At 45.7% G+C, this 18,201-nt stretch overlaps 1 protein-coding gene across 2 annotated transcripts; it reads left to right on the top strand.

Moving 5' to 3' along the window:
• The first annotated feature begins 324 nt into the window (after window positions 1–324).
• Window positions 325–17,740, top strand: CTSE (cathepsin E). Of its 2 annotated transcripts, XM_045841473.1 has the most exons (9): window positions 327–518; window positions 1,158–1,314; window positions 1,765–1,882; window positions 2,961–3,079; window positions 10,475–10,674; window positions 13,599–13,721; window positions 14,878–15,019; window positions 15,118–15,216; window positions 17,091–17,740. In XM_045841473.1, exons 1-9 carry the CDS (start codon window positions 451–453, stop codon window positions 17,253–17,255), a joined length of 1,191 nt encoding a protein of 396 aa, XP_045697429.1. In that variant the 5' UTR covers window positions 327–450; the 3' UTR covers window positions 17,256–17,740. The 2 variants fall into 2 exon arrangements, with proteins under 2 accessions (XP_045697430.1, XP_045697429.1); XM_045841474.1 differs by lacking the exon at window positions 14,878–15,019 and having other exon boundaries at window positions 325–518.
• The last annotated feature ends 461 nt before the right edge of the window (window positions 17,741–18,201 follow it).

Here is an 18,201-nt window from a genome sequence, read left to right as displayed (position 1 = left end):
ACAGTTAAGCTTCCACCCCTCTAGGGTCTTCAGACAGACTCAGGGAAGCAGCCAGTATGGTTGTGCCCAGTGTCCGGGGCGAGGTTTTCCCTCGACTAATACAGAGCTTCTTGGGGTCAGGATGGATATCAAAGACTCTGGGAGATACTGAGCCTTAGACAACCCTCTTACTCTTAGAGGGTGCGCAGGTCTCCAGGTCCCACCCCAGATCCACCCCATGCCCCCACCCCCCGCTGGAGTGAAAGGAGCTGAGGGGTGGAGGCGGAACGCCCCATCACACTATTTGCTCTGGGCCTGGCTATTGACTCCAGGGACCTTATCACTGTGTCCTCAGACTGAGCTGGGCAGGTCTGCGCTAAGGAGATTTGGTCCCACTGCCCTGTGGGACAGAATAAAGGAGAAGTCGGAGGCAGGCCGTGGCAGAGCAAGAAAGGAGTTGCTGGCTGTACAATGAAAACGCTTGTTCTTTTGCTGCTGGTGCTCCTGGACCTGGGGCAGGCCCAAGGAGCACTGCACAGGTAAGGCCATGTCCCCAGCACTGTGCCCACCTGGGGCCCTGCACTCAAGCCTAGGACTGACCCAGGAGAGGAAAGGTGATGATGGGGAAGCAAAGAGGAGAAAAAACTGAGGGCTCAGAAAATGTTTACCAAGTGGCCACCTAGTGTCCAGCCCATGACAAGCCACCCCTTGGCCTCCATCTCTGACGGAGCTGCCTGCCCGAGACCCAGGGACTTTCTGGGGTGAAACAGCGGGAACCTGCTGCTGTGAACTGCAATTCAAAGGAGCTGAGTACTTCCCCAGGGACTGAACACTGCCCCCCAGAGTTTTTCTGTGCCTTTAAATCAGCTCCTCATGAAGTTTATATAAAACTGCAGACCATCCCATATCCTCCATTTTTCCAGAAGACCTCAAAGAGCCCATCTCCCAGATAGAGGGCCGTTTCAAGTCTAAGAGTCTCAGAGTCTACAGGAGCAGACACGAGACTGGGCGGGCTGTGGGCAGAGCGGGCACTGATTCTGGCCAAATCCTGGCATGTTATTTTGTGGGCCCCCTCCTATGAAATGTCCCAGTTAACCTCTGGGAAAATGGGGTTGGGGCAGAGAGGGTCAGAGAGAGGCAGAAATGCATCTCTTCCTCATATGCGGCTTTGTCTTCAGGGTGCCCCTCAGGAAGCGTCAGTCCCTCCGAAAGAAGCTACGAGCTCAGGGCCAGCTCTCTGAGTTCTGGAAATCCCAGAGTTTGGACATGATCCAGTTCACTGAGTCCTGCCAGATGGATCAGAGTGCCAACGAGCCCCTCATCAACTACCTGGATGTGAGGCATCCTGGGGCAGGGGCTGGGAGCAGGCAGAGGGCAGGAGGCTCAGCCTGGGTCATGGCTAGTGGGCAGCAGCATTGAGAGCCAGTATGGATTTCTCCTCTAGGAGGATGCATACGGACTGACCTTCTGGGTTCCGGTGAATTTGGCTGAATGAGCCCCAATGCACTTGAGTTGTGTGGACCTCTCCCCATGGGAGGAAAGAGATGAGCAGGGCAAGGCTCCTCTGCGTTGTTCACCATGATTTTCATAATAATGAGAATTAGGATACTGATTTGATCTTGTCCCTCTCAACCCTTCCTCTGTTCTTTTACCTCTGATTGCCCCTTCCCAGGGTCTATGGGCCCATCTGTGCTAGCCAAGGCACTGGCCCCGTGGAGTTCTCCCTGGGAACTTTACCCCTCCCCAGCACCAATGCCCAGCTCTCTTCCCTTTCCTGACTTGTAGATGGAATACTTTGGCACCATCTCCGTTGGCTCCCCACCACAGAACTTCACCGTCATTTTTGACACCGGCTCCTCCAACCTCTGGGTCCCCTCGGTGTACTGCACCAGCCCAGCCTGCAGTAAGTGCACCAGGACCCCCCACAGGGAATGGCTGAGGCCAGTCCTGGGATCCAGAGCCTGGCAATCTGGGGGAAGGGGTTGGGTTCCAGTAACTGGCCAACCCTGCACACCACCCCTCCTCTCTATCTCTGAGTCTGTGCGGGACTGTCTTCAGCAAACACAGGGCTGGGTCGGGAAGAAAGGTAAAATTTGACTGTTTTCCAAGCTAGCAACTTGCACACTGATCAAGATCGGTAGAGGGAAACTCTACCACCAAAAATACAAATTTTTGAGTACGTGGTGACTCTCTCCCTTTGGAACACCCTAAAGAATGTGGGAGACAGTTCCATGCCAGTGGCTATTTCTGGGCAGGCAGGTGGGTCAAATTCAAGTGCAGACTGTTCACCTGCTTCAAGGAGGCCTGGTGAGCTGCCTCCCAGTACACCAGAGGTGGGGCTCGGGGGACACGACGTGGGGGACCCACTTGGCAGAGGTGACTCAGAGGTCTTTGTGAAGACTGGAAAAGAAAGAACTAAGGAAAAACATCTCAGTCTGTGCAGGACAAGTTTTAGAGACAGAATAGCTCGGGTTTATTCTCAGAGAATAAACCAAGACTAGGTGTCCATGGGTTGGGCGAGGAGTTGGGAGTGATTTCCTGGAGTGGCAATTGTTTATCCCTGAGCTTCCTTTGAATGCCAGGCTCTGCCCCACCGTGGCTGGCACGGGCTGCTGCTGGTGCCTGATACCTGGCATTTATTTTGGTGTGCCGCACAAGGTCACAGGCCATTATGTTTTCCCAGGGACAACTATTTCGTCCCCTATTAGCCCACTACATACGTAGAGGAAAAGGTAGTAGCTTACTAGGGGGGCCATGGCCAACCTTTCCAGGGGTCCCTGATTATCACTGTGTCCTCGGACTGGCATGCGCAGGTCTACATCAGAGAGGTTTAGTGCCCACTGCCCTGTGGGACAGAGGAAAGGACTGGTGGCAGGAAAACTGAGGCAGGTTGGGCCAGCAGCTGGAAGCTGGGGGTGTCAGGGTAAGGATGAAGGGAGGAAGCTGATGGCTTAGTCAACAATGGTATTCTTGCTTTCCAGAGACACACCCCAGGTTCCACCCTACCTGGTCCAACACGTACAGTGCAACAGGGAGACATTTCTTCATTCAGTACGGGACTGGCAGCTTGTCTGGGGTCATTGGAGCAGACCAGGTCTCCGTGAGTATGATCCCTTCGTGTTTCCTCTCTTGGTCAGAAACTTGGGACAGACATTGTTCAGAGATCTCAGGGGAAAGCTTCAGATCTGCCTGAGCAGAGGTGGAAACAAGGGGCTGTCTTTCAGGGAAGGGGAGGCCTGGCCAGCTGCAGGGAGTGCTCCCTGCCTGAGGTGGCAGCAGTGGGTCTGTCTGCTCAGTGTGCTGGGTCCAGGAGAGCTGGCCAGGTGGATTCCTGCAGGGACAGTGTACAGCTCTGAGAGCCCAGTGGCCGTGTTCAGAGCCAGACTCCTGGCCCCAAGGGCACCAAGGAGACAACACCAGGTCTCCATCTTGAAGAATAAAGAAGTCCAAGCCAGGGCTCAAGGTGGGAACTCAGTTACTGAAATAAGGCAACAGCGTAGGAAGTGGGAGTCCGATAGTGGAGACAAGCCAGAATCCTAGTGATCAAAACAAAGGTCCAAGGTCAGTACTGAACTTGAAGCTGAGCTCATGAGCTGCTCCTTAAACTCCCCGTGACCAAAGGTCTTATGAGTCTCAGAATGGTGGGGACCTGACCAGTATGGCGACAGAGAACCAGGGGAGCCTTGGCCCTGCCCTACCCAGGCTGACAGACACAGTGCGGTAGTCCCCCTTGTCCGTGGTTTCGCTTTCCGTGGTTGTAGCTATCCTCAGCCAACCACACTCTGAAAATATTAAATGAAAAATTCCAGATATAAACCATTTGTAAGTTTTAAATTGCATGGTAATCTGAGTAGCACGATGAAATCTTCAGGCCCACCCAGGACGTGAAGTTTTCCTTCTTTCCGTGTATCCACACTGCATCCACTCACTGCCCACTAGTCACGTAGTCACTTAGTAGCGAACTCAATGATCAGATCAGTTATCAAAGATAGAAAGAGAGAGAGGAAGACCATATTGAAGTAACTTCTATTATAGTATATTGTTTTGTTCTATTTTATCATTAGTTATTGTTAATCTCCTACTGTGCCTAATTTATAAATTAAACATTATCATAGATATGTATAGGAAAACACAGTATAGAATAGCGTTCAGTATTATCCTCAGTTTCAGGCATCCACTGGGGGTCTTGGAATGGGACAACTTTGTACGCCCAGGCCTTTGGGGAAATAGAGGCAGACCCACTCCTGATACACATGGGTGCAGCCAGGCCCAGGCTTCATCAACATCCCTTAAAAAAAAAAGATTTGGCCAGCAACCCAGGCATGTACCCTGACTGGGAATCAAACCAGAGACCTTTCATTTTGTAGGCCGACACTCAATCCACTGAGACACACCAGCCAGGACATCAACATCCCTTTAAAGTGGGAGAGGGAGGGACATAAGGAGTGAAAAAAAAGTGCCAGGAGCAAAAAACACAACGTTTATGTAAAAATTATCCCACAGATAAAACAATATACTGTATTTCCTATTAGAACATATGTAAAAGTACAAATAACTGTTTAGAAAGCTATATCACATTCCAAACTGATCATAAAGATTGCCTCTGGGAAGCAGAGGAGGGATGGAAATGGCATGTAAAGGGGAATTTTAGCCTTTCACTTGCTGCTTATCTGCTGGCTCGTGTAGGGCAACAGCCAAGCCCACAGAAGCTCCTGCTTCCAGTGGTTTCTCCTTCATGTTTCCTGGGTCCTGGGCCAGCTGCAAGTTTAACTCTGTGACAGACAGGATCAGATCAAGCTGCAGGACACCCCAATTGTTGAGGCTTAGAAGCAGTAAGACAGCACTGAAGTTTCCAGTTCATCCTTCTCCCACCTGGCATCTGTCTTTTCTTACTGACTGTCAAACTAGACTTCAGGCTGCAGCGCCAGGACAAAAGCAAATTCCTAATGTACACTCCAACCAGCACCTGCAGTGGCATACAGTCCACTACCCAGAATACAACCCTTTTTATATATAGCTCCTAATGGCTCTGCTTCTCTTCTCAACCCTGACTAACACAGATGATGAAGACAGGACCTGCCAAAAGTTGCAGGTGCAGCTAATGCAATCCTTAACGAGACAATTATAGCCTAAAATGCATGTACTAGAAGAACTGAAAATCAATGATCTAAAGCATCTATTTTAAGCAATAAACAAGAAGAAAACAAGCACCCCATAAACAACAGCGAATAAGGCTCAGAAAAGGAAGAAAGAAGGAAATAATAAATAGAAGAATGGGACATCAACAAAATAGAAAGTCATACAATAGAGAAAATCAACAAAGCCAAGAATGAACCCTTTACACAGATTAATGAAAGCCATAAACCTCTAGCAGAATTAATCAGGAAAAAAGAAAATACAACTTAACAATATTAGAAATGAAGAATAATGTATTGCACACAAGGGGCCCACCTTGAGTGCCCAGCTTGTGTGGTCGGGGAAGCGGTGCCACTGGACCCTGCAGAATACCTACTACATTAGGCCACTCTACAAAGCCTTGGAGACATAGCCACTCTACCTAATACATAGAAACAGGCACAGAGAGGCTGCCAAAATGAGAAGACAGCCCTGGCTGGTGTGGCTTAGTGGGCTGTGTGCCAGTCTGTGATCCGAAAGATCACTGGTTCAGTTCCCAGTCAGGGCACATGTCTGGGTTGTGAGCCAGGTCCCCAGCTAGGGGCATGTTCAAAACATTGGTTATATGGATGCTCAATGAAGTTGAGAACTTCAACAGCATAATGAAGGACATGGAAAGCATACAAAACAACCAGTCAGCCCTGGCTGGTGTGGCTCAGTGAATTGAGTGCCAGCCTGTGAACCGAAAGCTTGACAGTTCAACTCCTGGTCAGGGCACATGCCTGGGTTGCAGGCCAGATCCCCAGTAGGGGGTGTGTGAGAGGCTCACATTGATGTTTCTATCTCTCTTTCTCCCTCCCTTCCCTCTCTTTAGAAATAAATAAAGTCTTAAAAAATAATTATTAATGAAGACCCTGCAAACATTAAAATGATGAGAGGATATCAAGAATAATTTTATATTGATAAATTTGACAATTTTTTTAAAAATTTGGCAAATGGTTTGAGAAATACAGCATGTCAAAACTAACACAAGAAATAAATAAAAATATGAATATTCCAATGTCCATTTAAATATTGACTCTGTTATTAAAAACCTTTCCACAAAGAAAACTCCAGGCCCAGGTAGCCTCAGTGGTAAATTCCTCCAAACATTTAAGGAAGAAATAGCACCAACCTTATGTTAATTCCCTCAGATAATTGATAAAGAAGGAATACTTCATAACTCGTTGTGTGAGGCCAACATAAATTTAATAACAAACTTGAGAAGATCATTATAAGAAATGAAAATTGTGCATCAATCTCTTTCTCATGAATGTAGATACAAAAGTTGTTAACAAAATGTTAGCAAATAAACCTGTGATATATAAGAGGATAAGATATCCAACCAAGAGTCATTCTTCCCCAGGAATGTATCTTAGACAATAAAGGGAAAAAAATCACATAATCCTCTGAATTAATAAAATTAAACAACTGTGCATGACTTTTTAAAAAATTCTTAGAAAACTAGAAGTATAAAGTAACTTCCTTAATCTGATAAAGAATATGTACAAGGAAGCCCACAGAAAACTTCATACTTAATTACAAATTATTGAGAGACTTCTCCCTGACATCAAGAATGAGCCAAGGATGTTAACTCTCAGTGCAATGAGCCCATAAAGAGTGAAATTAAGGGCATTAGGATTGTAAAGCAAGAAATAACACTCCTATTATTCAGATATGACATGAATCTATATGTAGGAAATCCCAAAATATCTACTGACTATTGGGATTTTTTTGTTGTTGTTATTCAAGTACAGCTGTCTGCATTTCCCCCACCACCACTCTCAGACAGGAAAATCTCAGACATTCCACACAGCAATATTTTCACTGATATGTCTTCTAGAGCAAGGAACACATAGGAAAGAATAAACAAATGGGATCTCATCAAAATAAAAAGCTTCTGCATGGCTAAAAAAAACAGCATTAAAATGAAAAGAGAACCAATTGTATGGGAAAACCAACTATTGGGATTAATAAGTTAATTTAGCAAAGTTGCTGGATACTAGATCAACATACAAAATTATTCAAATTTCTATATGTTAGGAAAAACAAGTGCAAAATAGATTTTTAATTAAATTATTTATAACATCAAAAACATAGAATACCTAGAAATAAATTTAACAAAATAATGTGTAAGACCTCTACTCTAAAAACTGCAAAACATTATTGAGTGAAATTAAGAAAGATCTACATAAATTGAAAGATAAACCAAGCTTATGACTCAGTATTATAAATAAGTCAATTTTTTCCAAACTGATCTATAGATTCAATGTTACCTCAATCAAACCAAGAGCAATTTTTATTAAAAACTGACAAGCTGGTTCTAGACTTCTGGCTAAGATGGAGGCGTAGGTAGATACACTTTGCTTTCTCTCATGACCAAAAGAAGGACAACTACAAATTTAAAAACAAAAAATAACCAGAGCTTCCAGAAAATCCAACTGTATGGAAGTCTGACAACCAAGGAGTTAAAGAAAAAACATTCACTCAGGCCAGTAGGAGGGGCAGAGATGGGCAGCAGGCGCAGAGAGGACCTATAGCAAGGCAGTGGCTGTTGGACCAGGTGGTCCCACATTTGTGTGCAGATAAACCAGGAGGAACAATTGGGGAGTGAGACAGACTGCGCAAACTAGGGTTCCAGTGCAGAAAACTAAAGCCTCAAAACCTCTGGCTGTAAAAATCTGTGGGGGTTTCAGTGGTGGGAGAAACTCCCAGCTTCACAGGAGAACTTGCTGGAGAGACCCACAGGGTCCTAGAACATACACAAATGCACCCACTTGGGAATCAGTGCCAGAAGGCCCCAATTTGCTTGTGGGTAGTGGGGGAAGTGACTAAAAGTGACGTGAGAGCCAGGCAAGTGCACATACAGAGCCAGAACGCAGCAACTCAGGTTGCCCCACTGTGGGGAAACCTAAGGCTCCACCCTTTACAATGTAACAGGCACAGTGAGACAAACAAATATGGCCCAAATGAAAGAACACATCAAAGCTCCAAAAATAGAACTAAGCGATGAAGAGACAGCTCAGAGAATCCCAAAGAAGTTGGACCCAAGGAAGCATACACCAACACACATCATAGTTACATTACCCAAGATTAAAGGTAAGGAGAGAATCTTAGAAGCAGCAAGAGAAAAGGAGACAGTCACCTATAAAGGAGTTCCCATAAGACTATCAGCTGATTTCTCAAAAGAAACCTTGCAGACAAGAAGGGGCTGGAAAGAAGTATTCCAAGTCATGAAAGGCAAGGATCTACATCCAAAATTACTCTATCCAACAAAGCTATCATTTAGAATGGGAGGGCAGATAAAATGCTTCCCAGATAAGGTCAAGTTAAAGGAGTTCATCATCACCCAGCCCTTATTATATGAAATGTTAAAAAGGGACTTATCTAAGAAAAAGAAGAAGATCAAAACCATGAACAATAAGATGACAACAAACTCAAAGCTATCAACAACTGAACCTAAAAAATAAACCAAAACCAAAACCAAACTAACCAACAGCTAGAACAGGAACAGAATCACAGAACTGGAGATTACACAGAGGGTTATCAGCAGGGGAGGGGGAGAAGAGAGAAGGGGGAAAAAAGGGACAGGGAATAAGAAGCATAAATGGTAGGTACAAAATAGACAGGTGGAGGTTAACAGTAGTATAGGAAATGGAGAGGCCAAAGAACTTATATGTATGAACCATGGATATGAACTGGGGCTGGGGGGTGGAAATGCTGGTGGGTGGAGGGGTGCAGGGCAGAGGGGAATAAAGGGGAGCAAAAATGGAACAACTGTAATAGCATAATCAATAAAATAGATTTAAAAACAAAAAACCGACAAGCTAATTCTAAAATGTATATGACTATGTAATACACCAAGACAATCTAAGTGAAGAAAAGCACTGCCAACTATTAAGATTTACTGTAAAGATATACTAATTTAGATAGTGTGATACTGGCACAGGATAAGCAAATAGACAAATGGAACAGAATAGAAAATTCAGAGACTACTCACACAGTCACCTGACATATTGAACATGATACTACAGTGGAGACAGTGATGGTATATTTATTAAATGGTAGTAAGTCACCTAGATATCCATACAGCAAAAAATAAGGTGAGTTTTGACTCCTACCTCACACATTATAGAGCTGATCGTAGACTATAGATATAAATATAAAAAGTGAAACCTTTGAAAACAAAGCATAGGAAAATATCTTCATGACCTTAAGATAGGCAAAAATTTTTGAAACAAGTTATGAAAACCACAAATTGAAAAGGGAAAATAATTGATAAATTTGGCTATATTGAAATTCTGTTCAGCCAAAAAGACTAGTCACAGTCCAGAGGTGTTTGTGATACACATATCCAACAAAGGACTTGATTCCAGAATAGATAAAGAACTCCTACCAATCAATAAGACAAACACAGATAACCTACTTCACCAGAGAAGACATCCAATGTCCAGTTTCATTAGTAATCAGGAAGCACAAATGAAAACCAAAGGTTCCCACCGCATATCCACTAGAAGACTGAAATGGGAAAGAAGACAACATCCAGTGCTGGAGAAGACACGGAGCTACTGGCAACTAGAACTCTTAAAATACTGGTATTGAAAACATTAGTTGGTACAAACCACTTTGGAAAACTCTATCAGTATTTACTCAATTCTGTCAGCATGTATGCATACCCTGTGATCTAACAATTTTACTCCTAGGCATATATGCAACAGAAATATGTACACGTGTTCACCCAAAGACATGTACAAACTGCACTATTAGCAATAGTCAAGCACAGGAAATAACCCAAATATCCATCATGAAAGAATGCATATGTAGTGACAGCATATTCATACTGTGGAATACAATGACAATAAGTGAATTAGGACAGCATGCAACAAGCATAATATTGAGTGACAGAGCCAGATGCCAAAGAATTCATACTGTATGATTCCATTTATATAAAATTTAAAAATAGGCAAAGCCAATATAGGCTGTTAAAAACCAGAAGATTAGTCACTCCTGAGGAACGGTGCAATAATAAAGCAGGGTGCATGAAGGAGCTTCCAGGAGGTTGTGATGTTTTGTTTCTCAGTTTGGGAGCTTGCTCACATGGGTGAGTACAGTTTATGAACACTCATTAACTTGCACACTTATGATTTCTGTTTATACTTCAACAACAAAAAAAGTTTACATTAAAAAATTGAATTCGACTATGGCAAAAATCATTGTGTCCATTTAATAAAGAAAACTTGGTAGGAGAAGAATTAGCTTTAGGACAGAGGGAGAATCCAGGAACCTGAGACCCTTTTGCAAAGATCTCCTATGCAAATTTCCTTTGGGCTTTTCCCATCAGGTGGAAGGACTGACGGTGGTCGGCCAGCAGTTTGGGGAGAGTGTCACAGAGCCTGGCCAGACCTTCGTGAACGCAGAGTTTGATGGAATTCTGGGCCTGGGATACCCCTCCTTGGCTGTTGGAGGGGTGACCCCAGTGTTTGACAACATGATGGCCCAGAACCTGGTGGATGTACCCATGTTTTCTGTCTACATGAGTAGGTAAGTCCCGTCAAGACTTAGCCTGGCTAAGGTGAATTGTATTTCCAGGGAGACAAGTTGGTGCAGTTGAAAGAGTGCTAGATGGAGCAGTCACCCTGTCTGGGTTAGATCTCTTGTTCGGCCAGCTGTGTGATTTGGGGCAAAACACTTAACCTCTCTGACTATTGAGGAAATGGGATTGCCTCATACAGTCCTTGTAAAAAGCACTTTGTAAATTGTAGTACGCCGGACTGATTTAAGGAATCTCTGGAACTGGATATTCATTTATGCGGTGAATAAATAGATATTTCTCAAGCCTCTGTTATATGCTGAGCATAATTTAGGCACTGGGAATACAATGAAGCAAGAAAGACAGTCTCTGTCCTCAAGAAGCTTAATTCCAGGGGTGGGGAGGCAGGAAAATTCAAAGTAAGATGGCAATAAAACCATTGCATGTTAATGGATGGATAAACAAAACATGGTATATACATACAATAGAATATATTGAGACTTGAAAAGAAAGGAAATTCAAACACATGCTGCAACACAGATGAATCTTGAGGACTTCATGCCATGTGAACCAAGCTTGTCACCAAAGGACCACTTGCATGATTTCATTTATATGAAGTGCCTGGAGTGGTCAAATTCATAGAAATAGAAAGTAGAACAGTGGTTGCCAGGGGCTGGGGGAGGGGGAAATGGGAAGTTACTGAATGGTTATGGAGTTTTGGTTTAACAGAATGAAAAGGTTCTAGAGACTGGCCGCACAACTGAATATGTCACGAGCATGTGTTCATGCTACAGTCTTTCCTATAAGTCGGCTGGGAAACTGCTCGGCTAGCTGCCTGCTGAGCAGCCCGGCACCAAGGAATGGACAAGAGTTGCACACAGTAACTATGCTATTCTCTCAGCTTTTATTTAATGCAGCTTCACTCAAGGGAGAACATCACCATATGTTAATATTCCACTCACACTCTAACAACCTAAGAACACACACACACAGCAATCAATGGGGGATAGTGAACCTGAGTCCCAGAGTCCCAGTCTGCAGCTCCGGGAGACAGCACAGTGGGCAAGGGAGTTGTCAGTGTCTTGCAAGGATCTCTGGAGTCAGGTGGGCAGCAGGGCAGATGAAGTCCTCAGTCCAGCAGGGCAGAGGCTCCAATGGCTGATGCCAAGGGAGATCAGCGTGGCGTGGAGCAGCACTCTGGGGTGTGGAACTCGGCTGTCTCAGCAGTGGTCTGGAGCCTGCCTCAGTTATACCTTGAGAGTGGTGAACTCTGCCCTTCTGGGTCTTTTCGATAAATGTCTTGGCACCCCTGATGCCAAGTGGGGAATTTGCCCAGAAACCTATGGGCCGTCCATGGCTGTTCTGCTTGACACCCTTGCTGACCATGTGGAATTTCCCCAGGAGCCTGTCTACAGTGGTCCTGCTCTACAGACACAGCTACTATGTCTCCGTGCCAGATGTGTGTGCTCTGACTTAGGGAGTTTTCCTCTTAAACCAAAGTGTCATGCCTGACTGAGAGCCATTTTAGTTGACATAATGACTCCACTTTGTTTTATATACGTTATGCTATCTTGATAGGACCAATGCCACTTTATCGGTCCTGCTCTCCCCAGAATATACTTCACACTGTTAAGCTGTGCACTTAGAAATGATTAAGATGGTAAATGTTACGTTATGTGTATTTTAAACTGCATGTTGTAGTTTGGGATAAGGTCATGAGACTCGCCCGCCTCTGGGCACTTTGGCCTGGGCTCCTGGTGGGTGCGGGGGAGGGTTGTCCCACCTGTGTAGGGAAGATTTCTTACCTTTCTGACTCCTTCCCAGTGAGCCCTGGCCTGAGCTTCCCATCTTAACAGAAGCCCATTTCCTTTGTTTTTCTTTCCCACATGGACAGCCTTAAATTTCCTCTCTCAAATTCTTTCTCTCCAGCATGGCTGCCGCTGAGACAGGCCCGGGCAGGACTATGAGTAAGAGAGCAGGTTGTCTAGACTACTCCACTTCCCCCTGTTGGAGCCTCCGGCTCCCTTCCAGCCTGGGAAAACATAAGCTCTGAAGGGAAACAGCAAAGGTTTTGCAGTAAGACTGACCTGGATCTAAAACCTACCACTTACATTATTTCGTCTCCCTGAACCTCTGTCTCCTCAAATGGACACCAGGTTGGTGTGCAGATTGAATAAGATTAGGCAGGTAAAATTCCTAGCACAGCGCCTTCTGTGCATAAAGGCCATCAACAAATGTTAGTTCTTTCTCCTTTTGCCTCTCTAAAATTGCTTTTGTAAGATTCCCACAGACACCCAGTTCCCCTCTGCTTTACTACCCTGCCTTGCAGTGCCCTAAGTTTTGTTTTTCTGATTCTTTTCCTCCTGAAAATGAATCAGTTTTATGTCCTATTTCCCCATAATCCTGTAGATGCCAGAATATAAACCGAGAAATCACCAATAAAAATGAACAACTATTCCAGCTTTTAAAAAAATCATGGGTTCACATTAGCATCTTTGCCTTAACACAAGAGAGTGAATGATATGGAGACAAACTCCATGTACCACCACAATGCTGGAGAAGACACTTGGGGAAAAGGTGTCTTTTGCAGGTGCCTGCAGTCACATGAGGTGCGCACACTCAGGCTGGTCCTAGCCCTGGTTCTGCACGAGTTCTGCACTGCAAGACCAATTGTCCCCACCTCTCACCTCAGTCCTCTGTTTATGCAAGAAGCAGGAGGACATTCACAAAACATTGGGCAGAGCGGTCTCTTTTCTTTTGCCCAAAAGTTCCAGACAAATCAGCTCACAGTATTTGGAAGCCCTGGTCTCAAAGCCCGGGCTTATATTTCTGCCTCTCTAGGTACTTTTGGGAGTGATCAGACCAAGAGGCAGAAACTCGCTCCTAGGGTTTTCTGGTGGCTGTTTCCTGGCAATCTGCCTTTCTGTCTCTGTAGTGACCCAGAAGGTGGAGCAGGGAGCGAGCTGACTTTTGGAGGCTACGACCACTCCCATTTCTCAGGAAGTCTGAATTGGGTCCCAGTCACCAAGCAAGGCTACTGGCAGATTGCACTGGATACGTGAGTATCCTCCACAAAGTACGATATTGAGGGAAAGACTCATAACAGACACAACTCAAACTGGATTCACTGAACTGATCCTAATGAAAGTGCTGGGCAGTGGGAGAGGATGTCCGGAGTGAGGCTAGAGTCATGGGGGTGCTGAGCAGAGGCACAGGAAGGGGCACCAGTAATCGGGGTGACAGGCACGCAGTGTCGACGTTCAGCTTTCCTCCTTGTATGTTTGTTGCACCTTCAACTCAACCGATAGTAAATACACTCACTCAACCAGCTGCTTCTTGTTCACTCAACATTAATTAGCACACAGACAAGGGCTGAGTGAAATGGGGGTGCAAAAGTGAAAGAGTCCAGTTTTTGCCTTCACAAAGGATGTGCGGAAGATGAGACACACATACAAACCAGCACACATAGAGAGGAAGGTGGTCAGAGCTCCATGAGATGTGCCACCAAAGTCTCCCAGCAGACAGGACAAGGCAGCTTCTGTCTGAAGAAATCCTCAAGGGTTTCATGGAGGTGGCAGCACTGACTGAGCCCTCACACACTCCCGCATGTGCATCTGGGCACGGAGCAATTGAGGAAGTGGGACTAGGTGCCTGACATATTCCTGGCACTGCATCAGACAATGCAGGAATTCAAAGAAATGTAATTCAAGTGTCAATCCAGCCAGGAATAAGTTCCTATGGTGTGCCAGGCAAATGCTAGACACTAGGTATACAAAAACAAAAAGCCTCAATGTTCTCTGTCTATTGAGGGTTTTTCAAACTGTAGGGATTTACCTCATTACAGGTTGTAACATTTTAGGGGATCGTGATTTATAATTTTTAATGAAATGGAGTAAAATAGAAAATACCAGAGTGTGCTTCACGTATTAAGGTCAAGCACTGTTGCATGAAATTTTCATTGCATGTGTGTAGGTATTGGGTCAAGAAGTAAATGGGTCATAGCAGTAAATCCTGCTATGAATCTCAGTCAAAAAAATTTTTGAGAAACATGCATGTGATGAGAGAGACCAACCTGGAAATCACTGGTGTGCTTCAGGAGTCGGAGAGCCCAGCAGGGCACGCGAGCTGCCGGGGAGCTGGGGGAAGCTTGGGGGCTGGGGACGGGGGCAAGCAGAGAAGGGGTGGGGGACTGATGATGCTTCCTTTGCCCTCAGAATCCAGGTCGGGAGCACCCTGATGTTCTGCTCAGACGGCTGCCAGGCCATTGTGGACACAGGGACCTCCCTCCTCACAGGCCCCTCAGGTGACATCAAGCAGCTGCAGAAGGCCATTGGGGCTGCGCCCATGGATGGAGAAGTGAGTACCTGCCTAGGGTGGGGAGGGGTGGGAGCAGGGGGCCTGGGCCTCTCTTGGGAGACGGGAGATTTCTAAATCGATACTCTGTTGTGTTTTAGTATGCTGTGGAGTGTGACAATCTCAACATCATGCCGGATGTCATCTTCACCATCAATGGAGTCCCCTACATTCTTCAACCAACTGCCTACACCCTGGTGGTAAGAACTGTCTCGTCACTTGGGGTGGTGAACACATAATACAGTACACAGATGAAGCATTATAGAATTGTACACCTAAACCTGTATAATTTTATTAACCAATATCACCCCAATAAATTCAATTTTTTAAAAAAAGAGCACACACAAAACACACACACATGCACAATATAGCAGAAAACAAAAGAAAAAAAGAACTTTCCTCATTCTGCAAGTCTCAGGGTCTTCCCCATACACCTGCCACTTCCCCCTTTGGAACAGTCCCCTGCATTTACCCCAAGCCCCGCCCCCAGCTTATCCTGCACTGATGAGGCATTTCCTCTGGGAGAGACACAGCTGCCTATGTGTGGTGCAAGGACCACCGGGCTGGGGCTTTTATTTTCTGTTCTGCCATGAAGCAGCGGCAAACCTGGGACAAGCCATTCAACCACCCAAATCCTCTTAACCACGAAGTCAGACTAGGGTATTATTTTCCCATTTTACAGACGAGGATATTGAAACTCAGAGAGTTAATGCTTCTAGATATGAGCTGCTTGGGGGTGGGAGCTACAGAATAAAGTTATAGCTCTTATAATATATAATCAATTAAGAAAATTCCTCGTTGCAGTAGATGCATAGATGTGAAGGGTGAGGTCGAAAGGGACCCCCAGGTGTTTGAGAAACTTGTGACCATTTCATATCACAGCTGGGCTGCATTTTCAGTATCAGAGTTCTTTGATGACACACTTTGACATACTGAATTGCCCAAAAGCCACCCACCGTATCAGGGTGACTGCACCCAACTTGAGGTGCTAAGGTGTAGACTGAGGGCTTAGGGATTCACCTACCCCCTACCCCACACCTTGATCTCCCCTAACCCCTTCCCAAAGCCACCAGATACAAACTTACAGTAGAAGAGAAAACAAATGTTTTATTTTAAAACACATCTTCAGGTCAAGTCCCCTAAATTCCTCCAACAGAAGATTCTGAAGCTGCCACTGTGAACACCATACAGAGGACAAGCCAAACATTTCGGCTGCCAAATCCATCCGTCCACACGCTCTTCACCACTCTGGCACCCCCTACTCTCCGTATGAGGCTCTGCTCAACCCAGCCCCCTCCCCTGTACCCACTGTGGTGGCGTTGTCCTTTTCTGCCAGCAGATTTCAGTCAGAGCCACCTCAGTCCCTCACGGATGCTGTAATACCTTTGCATTTTTATCCTCTTCTTCTCAAGAAGTCTTTAGCCCTCTGCAAGTTTTCCTACTCCGTCATCAACAACCTCAGACTTCAAGTGTTTGTTGGAAAGACCACACCCTTCTGTTAGATCCCAACTCTTTGCCAAACTAAAAAATACAAGGTTGTGGTGGGTTCCACTCTTCTCGAGAACAAGGGGTGCCTACTTGCCTTTGACCTGAGAGGAGCCACTCACATGATTTCACCCAAAACATCAATAAGAAAATAGCGGTGGCTAGCCGTTTATAGAGCAATTTCTCTCCCTTAAAAGAAATTAAGTTGAGCTTGACTAGAAACTAAAGAAACCAGAGGTTAAGTCAAGATTTTCTAATGCCAAACCTTTTGCTCTTCCAGCCATGCCTGAATAATTGAGGGTTTCAATTTTCCCAGCTGTGAAAATTGAAACCTTATGGGGGTGTAGGATAGATGGGCAGCTCTCAACACTGGAGAATGTACAAGGTCTGGGCCCACGTCTAGGGGGCTGTTCAAACACTTTGTTGAGTATACGGGTAAGCGTGCACGAAGCAGGAGGAAGAACTAACCAACTAAAACTGCGAAGCGGCCGCCTGAGGCCCTTGGCATGGTCAAGGCCACCACACGGGCAGCCCTAGGCAACACTCCTTCCTTTCTCCCTGTCACTTATGCTCTTCTTTCCAACCCCAGGACTTCGTGGATGGAATGGAGCTCTGCCTCAGTGGCTTTCAAGGTCTTGACATACAGCCTCCATCTGGGCCCCTCTGGATCCTGGGCGACGTCTTCATCAGACAGTTTTACTCCGTCTTTGACCGTGGGAATAACCGGGTGGGGCTGGCCCGAGCCACTCCCTAAAGAGTGGCCTGGGTCTGTGCCTGCCTGCCTAACACCTGTGGAAATCCAGCTGGGCCTGTTAGGGCGGGGCATCACTCACACCTGCCACAAAGTCATTTTTAAAAGAATGCTTTTGTTCCAGAGCTGCAACTTGAATTGGGACCAAACAGAGCATGAGACCACACACACACACACACACACACACACACATTTCCATATACCCGCCACTTCCACCACCATCATGACAGAAGAACTAAGTGCTATGTCCATGTTTTGATTGCTCTTTGCTAATGTTTTGTTATGGAAATCTCCAGACATGTAGAGAAGCACAGAGATGATAGAGCAGTGAACCCCTGGGCACAGCCCGCCTGCGCGCGGCCAGGACCGTTCCATGTGCACCGCCACCCACCCCGCTCTCCAGCCCCACAGACCTGCATTATTTTGAAGCTAACTCTTAGCATCACATCATTTATGAATAAAGTCCATAAGAAGGACTTGTGAGCAAACCCGTCTAACTTTTTAAACGTGCAGTTAGTGTTCAAATGTCCTCTGTTGTCTCACACATGTTTGGTCATGTTTGCAATCGCCTTGCTTGTTTCAGGATTTACGAGTCCACAAATCACAGGTAATTGAAATGTCTCTTACCTCTCTTTTCATCTGTAGAGTTTACCACATTCTGAACTTTGCTGGTTAAAACCCAGAGGTGTCATGTAACATGTTCTCTGAGCCCATCTTTCCTGTAAAACGGTAGTTAGATGTAGAGGCCTGGTTTTGTGGCAAGAACCCTTCACAGCCGGTGCTGGGCACACCCCACTGTGTCCCATCAAGAGATCGGTAATGACCGGCACCTCCACTCCGAGTAAGCGGCAGGGCTGGTGCACAGGTCCCGGGGTTCCCCGTCTCAGCCATCCATGTCCGCTGAGTTTCCCTTTGGTGTTTTACTCAGGTGTTAGCAGCCACTGGCGAT

This window comes from Phyllostomus hastatus, unplaced genomic scaffold, assembly GCF_019186645.2.
Source record: "Phyllostomus hastatus isolate PE091 unplaced genomic scaffold, TTU_PhHast_1.1 phas_contig_36, whole genome shotgun sequence".
NCBI lineage: Eukaryota > Metazoa > Chordata > Mammalia > Chiroptera > Phyllostomidae > Phyllostomus > Phyllostomus hastatus.
The sequence above is the reverse complement of the archived record's forward strand: the minus strand, read 5'-3'. Positions and strand labels throughout refer to the sequence as shown.